Source organism: Natator depressus, chromosome 1 (genome assembly GCF_965152275.1).
Source record: "Natator depressus isolate rNatDep1 chromosome 1, rNatDep2.hap1, whole genome shotgun sequence".
Classification (NCBI taxonomy): Eukaryota; Metazoa; Chordata; order Testudines; family Cheloniidae; genus Natator; species Natator depressus.
The window spans coordinates 307,424,429-307,444,282 of NC_134234.1; the positions used below are offsets into that span (position 1 = coordinate 307,424,429).

Sequence of the window (19,854 nt, forward strand, 5' to 3'; positions counted from 1 at the left end):
TCAAAACTATATGGGCCATTTTAGGACAAGACTTTGTTAATTGCCCCTTCACACCCATGAAGAGGCTACATACAAAAAGTCCCATCAAGCTTGAATTCTGGAAGAAGGAAATAAGGATATTGAACAAGAAATTTTTTCATTTCTTTTGCCTTTTGGACTCTTACAGGGCTGGAGCTGCGAAACAGAAGCAGAGTTCTTGAGGGTCAACATGGGTTGTCCCTTGTCATGCTGTCTGGAGTGGCTCACCACTGAAAGAGCCTATCTCAGAAGACTGTCAAAAAACAAGGGCAGACACCCCAAACTGGTGGTATGTTCTGTAGTTAGATTTCACCAAGCAAATAACAAATGTGAACTCCTGGATCATTACACCAGTCTTATCATGGAGTCACAGACAGTCCCCTTAGCCTCTCCAGTCTATCTTGCAACCCAGACAAACTGAACTTTGTGACAAAAGGTTACCACACCACATCAGATTTCTCCCTGTCCCAAGAGACCAGTCTCTTAACACAGACCAACTGGTACTCCAGATCTTAAACCAAAGACAATGCTGGCAGCCAATTCTATAGTAAACTAACTAAAGATTTATTAGATAAGAAGAAAAAGTGAGAGTTATTGAGATAATAAAGCAGGTAAAATATATGTACAGATAAATCACAATTTGTAACTCCAAATGGTGGCAGTGATAAAATAAAAAAAGTCTTTTCAGGGTATCCAGTCTGTCTTTGGGGAGCCCAACTTTGCATCTGGCACACTTCCCTGTAAGAGTCCATCCTTTCTTGAATCCATATTTATAGCTCCTTTACACATTGGAGTTTGATGGGTTATTTACTCACAGGTGTAAAAACAATGTAAATGTATGCTATTGCATTGTACAGGAACAGATAAGTGAGAACAGTACAAGTAACGGCCCATTAGTTTCCATGAAGTTTAAACACCCTATACACTCTTTTGTATTCAACAATTACTTCATTCTATCCAAATAGAAAGTAAATTGGCCTCTGGCCCTGGACTGACCTGGTCTGCCAGGAACACAGCCCTAAAAGACATTTAGTGCTGACAGATTGCTACAACTCTGTCACCTTTTAAAACCATAGACTGTAACTCATTTTGGTATATATGTTTGCGTGCTTCAACCTGTAAATAACTCTCTCATTTCTTTTTCCTAGTTAATAAAGCCTTAGTTTACCAAAGGATTGGCTACACATGTTGTCTTTGGTGTGAGATCTGAGGTACAAATTGACCTCTGGCAAATGACTGGTCTCTTAAGACTGAAAGCAACCCAAATATTTTGTGATTTTTGATGTCTGGCAACAAGCTATCACTAAGTCCAGCTTGCCTGGCTGGCAAGACAGACTGGAATGCTCAATGCAACAGTCTGTGACTCCATGGAAAGACTGTTAGAGTGCTTCAGGAGTCCACATTTGTTACTGGGTTGGTGAAATCTAATTATAGAGCATACAGCAAGGTTGGGGTGCCTGCCCTACTTTTTCATAGTCTGCCCTGAGGTTGTCACTCATGGTCATGAACCACACCAGACAGCCTGAGATATATTAAGAGATTTTAAATTTTCTGTTTGATACAGTACATACCCGTTCCTTTGCTTATATATGGGGGCTTGAAGAATTTCACAGCACCATACAAGTTGACTATAGTTCCGCCTTTAAGATGACTCAGAGGTGTATATGTGTATTTTGGTGCAACAGGCTGGAAAGAGACAATAAAAAAGTGGATACATATGAAAACATTACTCCAAAAAAAAAAAAAATCATCAATCCAAAATTATTTCTTTTAACCCTCCCGCCGCAAATCCTGCCCTTTTCTTGCCATTTTTTTAAAAAAATAAGCACTATCTAGTCTAATCCCCTCAGGTGTTAGAGCAGGAGTCTACCTCATTCATTTTAGGAGCTCAAAACAAATATGTCCACTACCCACAGGCAGCAAGCAAGCATGAGGAGAGATTTGATTTTCATTCTCCATTTCTTTCTGTGATTGTATTTTCCTTGTTATAAATACAAACTAATCAATTCAACTTATTTGAATTTGCCTGTCTCTATGTGACTGCAAACAGTATAGGCATGACATAGAACACATGAAAATATATTTTTAATCAATTTTAACTTTAGCCATCGTGCTGGCATCTGAGGACATTTTAAAGATGCAGTAGTAATCTGATATAATATTTTTGTAATTCTTCTTTGCAGAGATACCACACATCATTACTGCTCTTGAGTCTCACATCTCCTGCAACAGCCATCCAGGGAAATTTAAGATTTTTGAACCTCTGAGGTACTTGAAGGCTAGCTCAAGGGCTCTGTCTTACTGAGCATCCCTCAACATAAAGTCCCACAATGTGCCTGCCAGCTCCTTTCATGAACAAAAAAACAACAGTTTCCCCCAAATTAACTGAAGATGATAAAGAAATTATAAAACATTTCCTACAAAAAAACAACATAAAATGGACACATAGATGGAAGACCCAGGTCATACCTCAAAAAGTTGAATCTCCAAACTGTGGGAGGGAGAGGGTGGATGAGTGAGAATCCTGTGTGATACTTTCAAAGAATTATATAATTATCCCTTCTTTAAAAATATCTTACAAACAAGATTTCCACTCTGTAGGTCTATGGATGTTTCAATTAAAAATCAATCACTGCAATAGGCAGTGTTAGGTGGAGGCCAGTGTCCAACAAGAACCAAGTTGTGTTTTTAAAATCAAAGGAAAGTAAAGTAGAGAGAGCTCTAACTTGTGAAAAGCACAAATATAGGCTCAAGGATCCTTCACCTTTACCTTCAATATCGTGGTGCAGAATACATGAACACAGATCACCATTTAGCTGTTGCCTGTATGGTGTTGATGCTCCAACGAGCAGGTAAATCCTCTGTGATGAAGAGGTTTGACATCAACGCTCTCCGTGTGACAGATTTAGCCAACAGGTTTTGTATTGATGTCAGCCACAGATTCTCGGCTCCAGCTATTCTGCAAGACAATGGATGTTGCCGGGTCCCTGTTCACTTCTATCCTCAACCAATCTGCTGAGCAGACAATTGGCTATAGGCATGCAGCACGCTGACCATGGCTATCAGAGGAGGCCTTCCAGATAATTAAATTGATGGCTGCAGCCCGCCAGCGTAGTGATAAGCAGACTCGTAATCAGCTGAAGCAAAAATTTAACACCCTGGCACTCTGCGATCGTGAGGCATATTATAACCAAGTGGTGGATGATGCTGAATTTGGCTTAGCCATGGGCGACTTTAAGTCAGCATTCCGCACCATTTGCGACCTTAGCGGTCAACAGATAGTCACTACAAACGGCATCGTGAATGACAACAAAGGCCATCCATGTAGATCGGATGGTGACATTCTCTCACACTGGGTGGATCCAGACATTTGTACTGATGCACCTACATTGGATGAAGTAAAGTGTGCCATCTCTAAACTGAAAAACGGACGTGTAGCCGGTACTGATGACATCCCCTCAGAGCTGCTAAAATGTGCTATTGATCCTGCACCAGAATCACTTCTGGCCATCTTTCGTCTGGTGTGGAGAACTGGAACCCTGCCAACTGCCTGGAAGGATTCACTCCATAAGGGCAAGGGACCGTGCAGTGATTGTAAGAGCTACAGCCGATCACCTTGCTCTTCGTTCCAGAGAAGGTGCTTGCGTATTTTTGCTGGCAAGCCGAGAGCCTTTGCTACATCGGAACATTGTCCCCAACGGTCAGGCTTTACGAGGAACAGGCTTTACGAGGAATTAGACGCCATTCTGGCCCTTCACTTGTTGTCAGAGATACATTGCGAGTTCACGAAGCCCCTGCATTTAGTGTATGTTGATCTTAAGGCTGCATTGGATTCAGTAGACTGTGTCGCATTACAGAAGGCTTCACAGGGCGTAGGACTTGTTGGACTTGATTAGAGAGCTGCATAATGGAACCACTGCCCATGTTCGTCTGGGGAACCGGATGTCAGTGCCTTTTAAATCAATATCTGGTGTTAGGCAGGGTTGCATTTTGGCCCCTACACTCTTTTGTTGGGCAATGGATTTCATAATGCAGCATTCCGTCAGGTCCATAGGCACTGAGATCAGTGATCTCTCACTCGCAGACCTTGACTGCACTGATGACGTTCTTTTAGTACAAAGCCCCGACAGGTTTCGTGAGGCACTCCAGCATATGGAGGAGGAGTCAGCTAAGATTGTTCTCCATGTTTCATGGTCAAAGACAAAACTGCAAAATCTAGGACCAGGTCCACCTGCGACTCCAATGTCTTTGAACAACGAAACTGTTGAATCAGACTCCAGCTTTTGCTATCTGGATTCTACACTTACCAACTCCTCCAATTCTCACACCGAGGTTCTCCATCAGATTGACATCACGGTATCCGCCAGGGGCTGTTTACAACGGACATGGAATCAACATCATCTTAGTATGACAACCAAGTTCAGGATTTATTCGAGCTATATCCTTCCCATACTGTTGTACAGCTGCGAAACATGGCCTTCCAACAAAATGTCAATGTCGTATATTGGACATAAAGTGGAATGACTTCATCTGCAATGTAGATGTTTATGGCTGCTCGGGTCTACAGACTACTGGGGCCATTGTCCACAGGCAGCGCCTTATGTTTTTTGGACATGTTGCAAGGATGCCACAAGATGTTCCAGCAAACGCCATTCTCCGGGTGACCTGTCTGGGATAAAATTCCACCAACCGAGGGGTGGAGGCGACCCAGAGGCAGACCCCCTATTACATGGGTTCATCAAGTCTGTTCAGATGTTGGACTCTCAGGCCGTCAAGCCTTTGCAGTTGCGCAGGAATGGACCAAATGGCAAACAATCGCTATGGCCGACTGTCTGGCTAAGCATTCAAGGGAGAGAGATCTTTCACCAGAGAAAGAAAAACTTCCAATATTAAGCTAACTCAAATAACTGCCAACCCAAAAGAAACAAAAATTCTAGGAATTGGAAGAGTTTGGGTTCCCCTACTTCAGTTTCTGTTTTTCATTTTCTGCCCTGTTAAAAAGCTGTGTTCCAACCCAGAAGTCCATTTTTTTTCAGAGGTGAGTAAAGTGATCCATGTTCCTACTTCACAAGGGTGCTGTGATACCTACTTTGGTCCCATTCCTGCAATGTTTTGTGTATGGGTGGACTCCTGAACCTGTGTGAACCCCAACTAAGTCGACCTTTTGTAGGGTGCAGGAGTTTGTCCTAGATCAGGGCCCTAGTTGCACTTTTAAAGATTTTGGCAAGAAACGCACTGGAGAAGTGTGAAGTACTATTTACAAACTTTTAGTGTATTTTCCATGCATGTCATTTTCAAAATACAAAGCCAAAGAAATGGCCACTTAAAAATTATGTTCCAGTAAAGGAGACAGAAAAATTTTCTACTCATTCACATTCAGTGAACCTTTTAAATTACATATGCAAATTAAAAAACTACTAGAATATAAACTCACCATGGATGCTGTTTCTGAAGCTGTGACTGTACTTGGCTTAGTATAAATCTGAGGAGAAGAAAGTCAGCAGATTTATGGATTACAAATCTGAAAACAGGACAGTAATTGTAACAACAAATACAATTTCAAACTGCTTACGCAAGTATTTTTAAAATTCTTTATTCTCCGACAAAACACAAGTCTGACTTCAGGTGATAAAAGAAAAGCCAACACAATGCCTTTTTTCTCCTTTCCTTCATAATTTATGAAACTACAAGAGTAAGACTTAGCCTTACATAAAAACAGAAAGGCCAGTGCTGGGTGCCTAGAAGTGGGGAGAGCAGAGTTCAGGTCCCTGCTATGCCCTGCATGTGTCCTTGAGCAAATCCTACGTGCACAATGGGGTCCTGACTCCTAGCCCTGCCATGTTGGGGTTGTGTGAGGAGAAACAATAATGAGCATAAGTCCTGGAACTAGGGATATGGGAGGTGCTGCAGCACCCCTTGGCTTGAAATGGTTTCTATTATATACAGTGTTTACAGTTGGGGGTTCAATGGCTATCAGCACCCCCATATAAAAAAAATGTTCCAGCACCCTTGGTAACGAGTGCGAGACACTCACAAACCCAGGAACTGGGTCACTGAAGAACCTATGGGAGACAAATAACCCCAGCCCCATACCCTGAGTCTCCTACTCCCCCAGGAAATGACTCTCCCAAGCCTCATCTCAGCATCCCCATTTCCACTGCCATCACACTCTCCCTCATGCCAGCACCACCTCAGCAGTAGTACTGGGACTGAGCAAGGTTTCCCCATGAGTTTCTCCCCATACTGAGCTAACTCAGCTAAGGCTTGAAAGACCATACTCAAAGCATACTTAACAATGGTTCGCGGAGAGGGTGTACTAATGGAGTTCTGCAGGGGTCTGTCATAGGTCTAGTACTTGTGAATATTTTCATTACTGACTTGGATAATGGAATGGAAGGTATACTTATAAAATATGTGACTAACACCAAGCTGGGAGGGGTTGCAAGCATTTAGGATGACAGAATTGGAATTCAAAATGACCCCGACAAATTGGAGAACTGGTCTGAATTCAACAAAATGAAATACTATAAAGACAAATGCAAAGCACTTCATTTAGGAAGGAAAAATCAAATGTATAAATACAAAATGAGGAATAGCTGGTAACTGATGGTCGTGGATCACAAACAGAATATGAGCCAACAATGTGATGCAGCTGCAAAATAGGCTAAATATTATGCTAGAGTGTACTAACAAGAGTGCCATATCTGAGACTCGGGAAGTAATCGTCCCACCCTACCTGGCACTGGTGAGGGCTCAGCTAAAGTACAATGTCCAATTCTGGGTGCCACACTTTACAAAATACGTGGACAAAATGGAAAGAGTCCACAGGATAGCAACAAAAATGATAAAAGATTTAGGAAACCTGACCTATGAGGAAAGATTAACAAAACCCCTGAGCTTGTTTAATCTTGAAAAAAGAAGACAAAATGGGGAAGTAATAACAGTCTTCAAATATGTTAAGGACTGTTATAAAGAGGATAGTAACCAATGGTACTCTATGTCCACTGAAGGCAGGACAAGAAGTAATGGACTTAATCTGCAGCAAGGGAGATTTAGGTTAAGAATAGTTAAAGACGAGGATAACTTGCAATAGGTTTCCAAGAGACGTTGTGGAATCCCCATCATGGGTGGTTTTTATGAACAGGTTGGACAAGGGATGTCTAGGGATGGTCTAGTTTACTTGGTCCTGTCTCAGTGCCGGTGGCTGGACTTGATGATCTTTCGAAGTCGCTTCCAGCCCTGAATTTCTGATTCTACATCCCTCAATATTCAAATAGTCAGCAAGCTTAAGCAATTTATGAGCAATTTAAAAGATCTGGAAAATTGATATTTGGTTCACTAACGTAAAAAAAATGCAAGCTAATTTAAAAGACACTGGTCAATAGGACTACTCTTGTGAGTAAAGTTAATGTGTTTGGACGACTAGAACCAAAGACACAGAATTATAACACAACAACAGGGTCCACATGGACATTTATTGTACGGCAGGCTAATATGGGATAGATTTACATCATACCTTGCTGCAAACTACCTGTTCATCTAGACAAGCCCCTAGTCTACCAATATATCTGTTTAGCATGTGGTTTGTTTTACAACTAATAAAGCACTATTTTATTTATAAATAATTATAGTAAGATGTTTGACATTGGTTTGTGGCTAGTTGTGATTAAGAAATTATATTACACAAAGTGGCTAATACTTTACCTTACCCATTGTTTCATGTATATTACTTTTAAGTGTGTTTAAGCATCCTATATGTACATCATCACTGTCACCAACAACTAATGCAACAAAACAGTTTGCATTATAACTCTTTTTCACTGGTTAACAACTCTACAGTGGCCTTAAATAACCCATACAGGTTTTTTAGAGCCAAAATTTCATTCAACTTTTTTGAATTTAAAGAGTTAAAAAAATCAGTTAAAAAAAGTTCCTGCCAAACAGAAGTTTGGAGCTTGATACTTAGCATATAATTAGCCACTAATGAGGCTGTTTGGTGTATGGTTTGGGTTGAGAAATTTTAAAATAAAAGTTATAAGTAATTGAAAAATCATCTCTAAGCCTGATCAGAGTAGCCATTAGCTAAAATGTTTTCAGCACACCATAATACAGTCCTACTTCATTTCATATCACAACAGTGCTTCTAGAGGGAAAAATGCATACATTCACTGTTTAGCCTGCCAGGTACTAGAACTGCTGCTTGGATAATTTGCATGAGGGATATTGAAAAATTGTCATTAAAATGCAGCAAAGATTATAAGAGCCTGGCTTATGAAAGACAAAAGACAATAACACATCTGAAATAAAGATCGCAGATCCTGCAAGGAACATTAATATCTTTTCAATAGAAAAGATACAGTCGTAGCTATGTAAACACATGAATAATAAATAATAAAAAATAATAAATAATAAACAGCAGCAGAAGCAAAAGAGGATAATTACCATTCCCACATCTCGGTAAGTTAGAAGTAGCTAAGGCCAACACCATTTAAGTGCTAATATTATTAAAACAATTTTTTTTCTTAATACATGAAAAATGAGAGGTCTAACTGTAGATTAACATACCCTTTAATGCTACAGAGGTAAAAATATAACCCCACAACAGCCTGGAAATGAATAGTTACGGTGAGATTTTACATTGTGCCTCTAAGGGTACGCCTACACTACAAAATTAGGTCGATTTTACAGACGTTGATTTTTAGAATTCGATTTTATACAGTTGATTGCGTATGCCCACACTAAGAGCATTAAGTCGGCAGAGTGCGTCCTCACTACCACGGCTAGCATCGACTTACAGAGCGGTGCACTATCCCACAGTTCCCGCAGTCTCCGCTGCCCATTTGAATTCTGGGTTAAGCTCCCAATGCCTGATGGGGCAAAAAACTTTGCCGTGGGTGGTTTTGGGTACATGTCATCGGCCCCCCCTCCCTCCCTCCGTGAAAGCAACGGCAGACAATCGTTTCGTGCCTTTTTTCCGGGGGCCTGTCCGCCGGCCCCACTCAGTCCACTGCCTGCCTGGATGATCGGAACCCCAGGCAGGCAGCAGGCTGAGCGGGGCTGGCAGATGGAGCCCCAGACCAGCAGCGGGATGAGCAGCTCAGCCTGCTGCCAGTCTGGGGCGCCAGTCTGGGGCTCCGTCCACTGGCTCCTGCCAGCCGGAGTCCCGGCCACCGGCCCCACTCAGCCCGCTGCCATGCTTGCCATACCACGGCAAGCATGGAGCCCGCTCAGCTCACTGTCACCGTATGTCTCCTGGGTGCTGCTGGCAGATGCGGTACTGCATTGCTACACAGCAGCAGCTCCTTGTCTTCGTGGCAGACGGTGCAGTAGGACTTATAGCAGTCGTACATCTCCTGGGTGTTCCTGGCAAACCTCGGTGAGGTCGATCAGGGCCCCTGGACAGACATGGCTATCGTTCTCTTAGAGCACCGAATGGGAGTGATTCCAGGTCATTCTCCTCTTTAAGCTTTGTCTCATGGAGATTCAGTCCTGCCTGGAATATCATGCGAGCTGGAGGCTTCTGCCTCAGGCTGCTCTCCCAGGCGGCAGCACCATGCAGTCCCACCTATCCCAGCCTGCCCCTTGCTCCCATGACTCATGAAGCCTGGACAGTAGTAAGGAGCAGTTCAACTTGTGGAATGACAAATCCAGAACAAAGGATTGCACTCTATGGGCCACATTAAGATTATTTCAGAGTCCTAGATAGCATTTAGTCTCTATAAAAGGCTTCATGAAAATTTTCCCCCGCCCCTAACAAAAATGTTAATTTATCAGAGCAGTTGAAAGGGTAAGGAACCCAGGACTACAACTTTGAGAGAGCTTCCATATTATCTAACTCATAATTGATATAATTCAAAGTAAAATTTCACAGCGCGGTCTGTTCTAAGACTAAAAATGCAGGAGGGGAGTCAGAGAAAGAAACAGTGACCTGTTTCCGCCCGGTTTTGAACTGAGGACCTTTCGCATGTTGGGTGATAACCACTACACTACGGAAACCCAACTTGAATGGGGCTTCTCTTTTTTTGCCACAGACTTTGCCGAATGCACAGGAATGTTTTCTCTAGCTACAGAAGCTACCTAATGCAATGTCTATATCTATGGCCTTCCTGCTCACAAAGTGGTCATGCCCCCACCCAAGGCTGACACAGCGTGGACTGCATGTGACACAGCGACCTGGCTTGGGTAGGATCACTAGCGAGGCATGATACTTTTGCTGTTAAGCAAACACAGCAATTCTTTCCTGGCCTCTGCCGCTGAATGCCTCCATGTATTAAGCTGTGCCCTATCAGTGCAGGAGGACTGCATGAGCTCGGAAAACATGTCATTGCGAGTGCAGTTTTTTTGCCTTCTAATCTGCGATAACCTCAGGGACAGAGATGATAGGGAGAGCATAGAAACATTCTACACTCTACGATTCTGGGGGGGACTGCATGGTCACCTGTGCTGCTGAGTTCGCCATGCTGACCAAACAGGAAATGAAATTCTAAAGTTACTGGGGCTTTTCCTGTGTACTGGCTAGTGCATCGGAGTTCAAAGTGCTGTCCAGGGTGGTCACAATGAAGCACTCTGGGATAGCTCCTGGAAGCCAATACCGTTGAATTGCGTCCACACTACCCCAAATTCGACTTGGCGGTGTCGATTTTAGCGCTACTCCCCTCGTCGGGGAGGAGTACAGAAATCGATTTTAAAATTTAAGTCAACAAAAATGGCTTTGTTTGTGTGGACGGGTGCAGGGTTAAATCGATCTAACGCTGCTAAATTTGACCTAAACTCGTAGTATAGACCAGGGCTAAGAAACATCGTGCTAAAATAGCCAAGGTACTGGGGAATTTATGGTAATTTAAACCACCTTCCCACCCTCTCAATTCTTGGCTGCTGCAGGACCAGTGCAGTCCACAGAGTAACTCAGACAGCTCTGGAGGGCTGTGTAAATTGCAACAGCCCATTGTTGGCTGCCTGTGGGCAGAATCGCCAAAGCACTACACTCTCTGACCCCAACCACAGCTCCTGATACATCCCTGCCATGTCAGCCCTTCCCTCAACATGTCATCTATATCTGTGGCCTCACTGGGCAGTATAAACTGCCTTGCATAAAGTGTGCATCGGGGAAATTCTCCCATGGCCGGATCGAGCACTTTAAGATACCCATTACTCTTCCACAGCTTTATAAAAGGGCTGTAGCAGATAGGATTCCCATCTCCACCCCCTGCCAATTCTCAGATTCCTACAGCAAGGAAAAACCAGGACCCATTGCACATCCTGTATATTTTATAGTATAAATTTTCTTGACAAGCTACACCACTTTGAAAAAATGGGCTAGGAAACGTGTCTGCCATATGTCCAAATGAACATTGCTGTATGAACTTTAAAAAGTCAAAGCCAGTATTAACTATGTTATCTGTACAACCTTAATTTTGCATTACAGTATGTTTTTACATTTAATTTTTTATATAAAGTGACATACCATGAAGTGCCTCTCAAACCTAAAAACTTTCAAGGTTTTGCACCATAACTGGCTATTTCTTAGTAAGCAAACAATCTATGAGCTTGTCTACATGGCCCAACAATTCAGACTACTGGGGAGTGAACTGCAGCACTCAAAGTGCTTTTCTGTAATTGTCCAACTGCTAACGTGAACTAAAAGGTATCTCGTTAGTGTTAACATAGTCCTCTTCAAATAGTACTAAGGGAACACAAACTAGGTACCTTTCAGTTCACGCCAGCAGTGTCCACATAGGATAGTTATAGCACAGCACTTTGGTGCACACCACAATTCACACCGCCGTAGTCAGCACTTGCACAATGTAGACATAGCCTATGGTACTTACAGTAATGTGCTTTTTCTATCAGTACTTTTTCTCTTCTGTTAAACAACAAATTAATGACAACTTGGACATCTAAAGTGGAAAACTGAACCCTGTGTACCCACGTACATAAATGGTTGATCCTGTATCTTCAGATACTTCCAGATGACAGCAGTGTCGGTCATCTTCATTTGCAGAAGAGGACTTAGCCAAGTTAAATCCAGCTACAATCATGGTGTCCTATTGAAAAGACAAAATTAAACCAATAACTGACATTGTTCTTTATTCGATATGCAGCACTTTAACATCGTTGCCCCTTTTGCCCCCCAGCCACCAACCGTCTTTGGCTTTACTTTCACCTCTGCTTAGAAGTCTACAAAGTCCCTTGAAAAATGTGTCCTTTCTTTATTTCAGACATTGTTTGGAACCCCAAGTCTCATACCTTTGTTTGTACAATGAAAGTAGTTCGTAATATAAAGCATAGCCATGGTCCCCTACCCCCACCACTTTTACTACTTCTCCTTATTTGAAAGAAAAATATGTCCACCACCAGTAGCAAAATCAGAAATGCTACCTGAAGGAAAGGAGGAGAATATTTTTTGTTGAAATATAATTCAAAAAGTTCAAAATGCAGGAATATGCAAGCAGCACATCTTTTGAAAAAGAATTTCTAACTACTGGACTATCAAAAATAAAAGTATCAAGTGTTCTAGGGACTAGCCTAGAGAATGGCACTAACAAGATACAAATATTCCACGTCCTTGAAATGTGCAAATCACACATTCACGGGTCCTTTAACAATATAGGTAATTTGCAAGTGGTATAATTTATACACAAAATTCCAAGCTGAATAATATATATGTATGAACGTTTTTAAAAGATTCTTCTTCAATGTAAATGTTTAAATCAGGAACACACACACATATGCCCCTCAATCTCTCTCCCTGTTCTTTTTCAAACAAAGCTGTTTGCCCAACAGTCAATCTGGAATATAGCCAAAGGGAAGTTATTTTATGGAGACTGCCTTTTGTACAGACACTCTGTTATGGGTTTTTTTTAAAATAGCTTTTAAATGTCAATGATTTCAAAACTATACTAAACCCATAATGGAATATGCTTGCATGAAATGAGTCTATTTGAGGAAGAATGTTGTACCATTGGCCTGTCAAAAAAGGAAGAAAGAAAGTTATTAGTCACAGGGGGAAAGGAGAAGAAAAAAGATTTATATATTTCCTGGGTTGAGAATGAAAATGAGTATGAAGTTTCCATCATCTGCACACTTCAGCTATTTTACACCTCTGAGGTAACTATTTACATAGTGATGCATCCAACAGAAGTGGCACATCAAAAATGTATGTGACACACACACACACACACTTTAGTCAGGACCTCAGTTGGGGAGGACATTTAGCATCAAAACCAAAACTGAATAGTTTCAACTGGTTTACTCATTCACCAATGGCAGATTATGCAATAGTGGAGTTTAGCCAAATGTGAGATCATACAATTGGAAATTAACTACAACATCATGATGTAGAGAACAAAGGTGTCACAGAATGTTTACTACATAATGATTATGATGGATGGTTTAGACCCATCCTGCATCTTGGCAGGGGGGTTGACTAGATGACCCTTGAAGTCCCTTCTAACCCTATGATTCTAGGTGTCCGCTCACTGTAATTTATTAGCATCTGCATAGTAGTGTCTAGAGACCCTAACCAAGAATGGGGCCTCTTTGTGATAGGCACTGTACAATCACAGTGAGAGAAACTCCCTGTGACAAAGAACATACAGTCTAAATTAACAAGGCAGACAGAGAAAGGGAAATATTATCAACTCCATTTTACAGAGGGGAACTGAGTCACAGAGAGACTAAGGCCCAGATTTATGTACCTCCACTCAGTGTTTCAACACTAAGTGACTTAGGAGCCTAAGCCTCATTGAAAGTCAATGGTACGTAGTCTAAGTTCCTAAGTCACTTTTGAAAATTAAACTTAGGTGCTGCAATGCTGAGCACAGCAAGGCCTAAAATACCTTTAAAAATCCGGGCCTAAATGATTTAACCAAGGTCACTCAGGGAATCTGTGTGGGAAAATGGAAATTGACCCTAGATCTCCTCATTCCCAATGCAGTATCTTAAAATACTTTCCTCTCAATGGAAAGACTCCAAACTCACCAATATGTTTCAGCAGCATTACTGGAACATCTACTCATCTCAGCAGAATCAGGACAAGCAATGTCTCAATGTACCGTCCCCAGAGGAAAGTAAGTACTTTGCAGAACATATAGATAGATATGGTTCATGCCATAAAGAGCTGTAAATCTATATTTTAGACAAGGCAGAAAATGAGGGCAAGAACGAAACAAGGGAAAAACTGGGCATGTTTCCCCTGTTGTGATACTGCTACAGATCTCAAAGGTGGGTAAATTTTACAAATAGGCAAACTAATGCAGAGAGAAGTTGAGACTTGCCCTCGGTCACAGCAAATCAATGACAGAGTTTCACAAATAGATGCTCAGTCTCTTGCTTTACGTGCTAGGAATTTTTATTTATTTTACTTCAAAATATAAAAAATGTAGGGCCTCTCCTTCACCTGTTCCAATCCCTAAAATCAGTAATCAGAGTAACAGCCGTGTTAGTCTGTATTCGTAAAAAGAAAAAAGAAAAGGAGTACTTGTGGCACCTTAGAGACTAACCAGTTTATTTTAGCATGAGCTTTCGTGAGCTACAGCTCACTCACGAAAGCTCATGCTCAAATAAACTGGTTAGTCTCTAAGGTGCCACAAGTACTCCTTTTCTTTTTTCTTTTTAAAATCAGTAAGTAACACAATTTCTTTTTAATTATTTAAATTATGAATGTAGATATGTAAAGTTAGGCTGGCCAATTTAGTATCACTCTTCCCTTCTTATACATAGCCACAACTTTGAGAAAGTCTGATACACTGATGGAACACTAATGCAAAGCTGTGTTTAAAATGTGCCCAACTATATATAAAAGGTAAACACAAAGTGCTTTTGGAAGATGAATCTAGACTGAAGAACACACACACAGAAGAATCTAGTCTTTAAATGTTCATTTTTTCTCATGGGGAAAAACCCTCCCATTCATGTTTTGTTCTTAAAAGAAACAAACGATACATGGCTCGTAGCGGTCACTATTAGGCTATGTCTACACTACAGCCGGGATCGATGCTGTGAGATCGCTTCACCAGAAGTCGATTTAGCGGTCTAGTGAAAACCTGCCAAATTGACAGCAGATCGCTCTCCAGTCGACCCCTCTACCCCCAACGAGAAGTGTAAGGTAAGTCGATGTGAGAGTTTCTCCCATCGACCCCCCACGGTATAGACCCCGTGGTAACTCAACCTAAGGTACATCGACTCCAGCTATGTTATTCACCTATCTGGAGTTGCATAGCGTGGGTAGACTTACTGCCGTAGTGTAGACATAGCCTTCGTTTGTCATTTCCATGTGAACATTAATATTAAGAGGAGCTACAAAAGAAATTACCTAAAGAGGTCACAACTATATTATCCTTGTGGTATGTGAAATGAACTGCATTAAACTTGTAAAATAATAAAACATTTGTTGTAAGCAGAAAGCTTAAGACAGTGTTTAATTAGTCTAAAAATTTTCCTCGGCATTTAAAATTCAATGATTTCTTCAATGAGGTGGTGGCATTTTGAGAGCTTTAATAAAAAAAAAAAAGAGGTAGCTGAAAATATGGTCCAGTAAATTAAGATCAAACTCCCAATATTGGAAAGTCAACTATATAAAGGTGCAGATTAATTAAACAGATGGAGAATAAAAGTACATCTTGTACTTTTCCATATCTTATGCCTGTAATTATTTTTCCTATTGTACTGTAAAACTTTGATCTTGATTAATGAATGGAGGATCAGTAATGATCTCAGAGGTACAGTTAATATACCACTGATTTTCCTCTGGGCTTTTCAGACTATTACAGAAAGAAAATCCTGCCTCTGAACTGAAAATATGAAGTGATCTGCATTTCTCTGGTGAATCTCACAAGGATCATTCAGCTAAAACTTGGTTTCAATTTTTTAAAAGGTAACAATATAAAATACATGCTGCCAGATATATGTGCTTCCTTCAGACATCAATGGCCCCAGGATCTCTCATTACAGGGTGGGTGGTTTATATGCAGAGGGCTCCACACAAAAAGATGGGTCCTCCTGTATGAGTCCTTCCTCCACTGCCCAGCTTGATTCACCCAGGCCTGCTCACTCCTAAAGCACAAAAGGGGCAAATGGCAATAATGCTCCAGAGGCTGGCTGATTTCTTCAAGAAAAGAGACATTTTCACGAATTTTCTGTAAAAGTAAATGCAGGTCAATAGCTTTCCAAGTTTTGTACATTAAATTTGCATCTAAACGCGTCAAGTCCTAATAAGGTTTCTCTTTTTCTCCTACATGTTAATATATAGGAGAAGCACACTGATGGGTGTGCAACTCCTGTCCAGGAGCATATGAGCCACTTGCACACACTAGTGTGACCAGGGACAGCTGCCAGTGACCCCTGGTGTTCGCCCCACTGAGCAGGGCTGAGGGTGGTACAGCCATGCCAGTGGAGCTGCCTGGCCTGGGCACTGGCTCCTATGAGCAGTGGCCCAACATGCTGCTGCTTTCGCCGCTGCAGTTCCTTACCTAGTCTTCTGTATGTATACACTTGGACTGAGACTGATATGGAAATAGGAGACAGACTTGTTGAAAGTCTCTGGGTAAGGATAAAAGGGGTAAAAAACAAGGGTGATGTCATGGTAGGGGGTCTAACTACACACCACCTAACCAGGAAGAAGAGGTGGACTTTTTTAAACTAACAAAATTATCCAAAATTAAACAAAATTATCCAAAGCACAGGACTTGGTGGTGATGGGGGACTTCAACTACTCAGACATCTGTTGGGAAAATAACACAGCAGTGCACAGATTATCCAGTTATTGGAATGTACTGGGGACAATTTTATTTCAGAAGGTGGAGAACGCTACTAGGGGATTTGATTTTGACAAATAGGGAGGAACTGGTTGAGAATTTGAAAGTGGAAGGCAGCTTGGGTGAAAGTGATCATGAAATGGTAGAGTTCATGATTCTAAGGAATGGTAGGAGGAAGGACAGCAAAATAAAGACAATGGATTTCAAGAAGGCAGACTTTAGCAAACTCAGGGAGCTGGTAGGTAAGATCCCATGGGAAGCAAGTCTAAGGAGAAAAACAATTGAAGACAATTGGCAGTTTTTCAAAGGAGACATTATTAAGGGCACAAGAGCAAACTATCCCACTGCGTAGGAAAGATAGGAATTATGGCAAGAGACCACCTTGGCTTAACCAGGAGATCTTCAATGATCCAAAAATAAAAAAATGAGTCCTAAAAAAAGTAGAAACTAGGTCAAATTACAAAGGATGAATATAAACAAATAACACAAGCATGTAGGGACAAAATTAGACAAGGCACAAAACGAGATCAAACTAGCTGGAGACAAAGGATAACAAGAAAACATTCTACAAATACATTAGAAGCAAGAGGAAGATAAAGGACAGGGTAGGCCCATTACTCAATGGGGGGAGGGGGAAGGAAACAATAACAGAAAATTTGGAAATGGCAAAGGTGCTTAATGACTTCTTTGTTTCAGTTTTCACCAAGAAGGTTGGTGGTGACTGGATGTTTAACAGTGAATGCCAGCGAAAATGAGATCGGATCAGAGGCTAAAATAGAGAAAGAACAAGTTAAAAATTACTTAAACAAATTAGATGTCTTCAAGTTACCAGGGTCTGATGAAATGCATCCTAGAATACTCAAGGAGCTGACTGAGGAGATATCTGAGCCATTAGTGATTATCTTTGAAAAGTCATGGAAGATGGGAGATTCCAGAAAACTGGAAAAAGGGCAAATATAGTGTCAATCTATAAAAAGGCAATTAAAGACAACCCGGGGAATTACAGACCAGTCAGCTTAACTTTTGTACCCAGAAAGATAATGGAGCAAATAATTAAGCAATAAATTTGCAAACATCTAGAAGATAATAAGGTGACAAATAACTGTCAGCATGGATTTGTCAAGAACAAATTGTGTCAAACCAACCTGATAGTTTTCTTTGACAGGGTAATAAGACTTGTGGATGTAGGGGGAGCGGTAGATATGGTATATCTTCACTATAGTAAAGCTTCTGATACTGTCTCACATGGCCTTCTCATAAACAAACTAGGGAAATGCAACCTAGATGGAGCTACTATAAGATGGATGCATAACTGGCTGGAAAACAGTTCCCAGAGAGTAGTTATCTGTGGTTCATAGTCATGCTGGAAGGGCATAATGAGTGGGGTCCCGCAGAGATCAGTTCTGTTCAATGTCTTCATCAATGATTTAGATAATGACATAGAGAGTGCACTTATAACGTTTGCTGATGATACGAAGCTGGGAGGGGTTACAAGTGCTTTGGAGGATAGGATTATAATTCAAAATGGTCTGGACAAACTGGAGAAATGGTCTGAAGTAAATGGGATGAAATTCAATAAGGACAAATGCAAAGTACTCCACTTAGGAAGGAACAATCCATTGCACATATGCAAAATGGGAAATGACTGCCTAGGAAGGAGCGCTGAGGAAAGGGTTCTGGGGGTTGTAGTGGACCAAAAGCTAAATGAGAGTCAACAGTGTAACACTGTTGCAAAAAAAGCAAATATCATTGTGAGACGTATTAGCCGGAGTGTTGTAAGCAAGACACGAAAGTAATTCTTTCACCCTACTCCACGCTGATTAGGTCTCAACTGGAGTATCGTGTTCTGGGCACCACAAGTCAGGAAAAATGTGGAGAAACTGGAGAAAGTCCAGAGAAGAGCAACAAAAATGATTAAAGGTCTAGAAAACATGACCTATGAGGGAAGAGTGAAAAAAATGGGTTTATTTAGTCTGGAAAAGAGAAGACTGAGGGGACATAACAGTTTTCAAGTACACAAAAGGCTGTTACACGGAGGAGGGAGAAAAATTGTTTTTCTTAACCTCTGTGGAAAGGAGAAGACGCAATGGGATTAAATTGCAGCAAGGGAGGTTTAGGCTGGACATTAGGAAAAACTTCCTGTCAGGGTGCTTAAGCACTAGAATAAACTGCCTAGGAAGGTTGTGGAATCTCCATCATTGGAGATTTTTAAGAGCAGATTAGACAAACACCTGTTAGGGATGGTCTAGGTAATATTTAGTCCTGTCATGAGTGCAGGGGACTGGCCTAGATGACCCCTCGAGGTCCCTTCCAGTCTTATGATTCTATGGTCTGGGATATGATTTTTGGTTCAGCTATCTAGGTATTTACATGGCCCTCAATACTATATTATTGAAATGCCTCCAATGTAATTAGAAATGGAAAAAACAATACTACCATGGCTCTGCTGGTCTTGCTTGCTGTTGCTAGAGCCCTGCAGCTCCACGGCTATCTGCGGATATGAATTTTGTATTGTGCAGGGCTCTAACCATAAGCTTATATTTCATAGATTCGAAAGTGACTATGATTGCCTGACCTCCAGCATATATCACAGGTCGGAGAACTTCCCTAAATTAATTTCTGTTTGAACCAAAGTGTACGTTTTATACTGATCAAATCACCCCTTTATATTGTGTGTGCCAAGCTAAATAAATTGAACTCCTTGAATCTGTCACTGACATGTTTATATGCAAATTATGCACAAGTATGCAAATTACCTCATTACACAATTTGCATGGACTGTCACACATATGACAGTGGTTCTCAACCATTGGTCTGGGGCTTTCTGGGGGGCCATCAGTCAGGGTCAGCATTAGACTCGCTGGGGACCAGAGTCGAAAGTTGAAGCCCCACCACTTGCGCTCAAGCCAAAGCCTAAGCAATGTAGCTTCAGGGTGGCCCCTGTAGCATGGGTCCCCAGGCATTTGCCCTGCTTGCTACCCCCTAATGCTGGCTCTGGCTTTTATATACAGAAAATCAGTTATTGTGGCACAGGTGGACCGTGGAGTTGGGGGGGAGCGGGGAGCTCAGAAAGAAAAATGTT

General features: G+C 41.5%; 1 protein-coding gene across 1 annotated transcript in view; it reads right to left on the reverse strand.

The window, feature by feature from the left end:
* The window catches only part of POT1 (protection of telomeres 1), a 146,459-nt gene that overhangs the window by 90,375 nt on the left and 36,230 nt on the right, over positions 1-19,854 (reverse strand). Inside the window, exons 5-7 of the mRNA XM_074942355.1 lie at positions 11,952-12,062; positions 5,453-5,500; positions 1,590-1,704 (exon numbers count right to left, since the gene is read on the reverse strand). Of these exons, the coding sequence (XP_074798456.1) occupies positions 1,590-1,704; positions 5,453-5,500; positions 11,952-12,062 (274 nt within the window). The remainder of the gene's footprint in view (positions 1-1,589; positions 1,705-5,452; positions 5,501-11,951; positions 12,063-19,854) is intronic.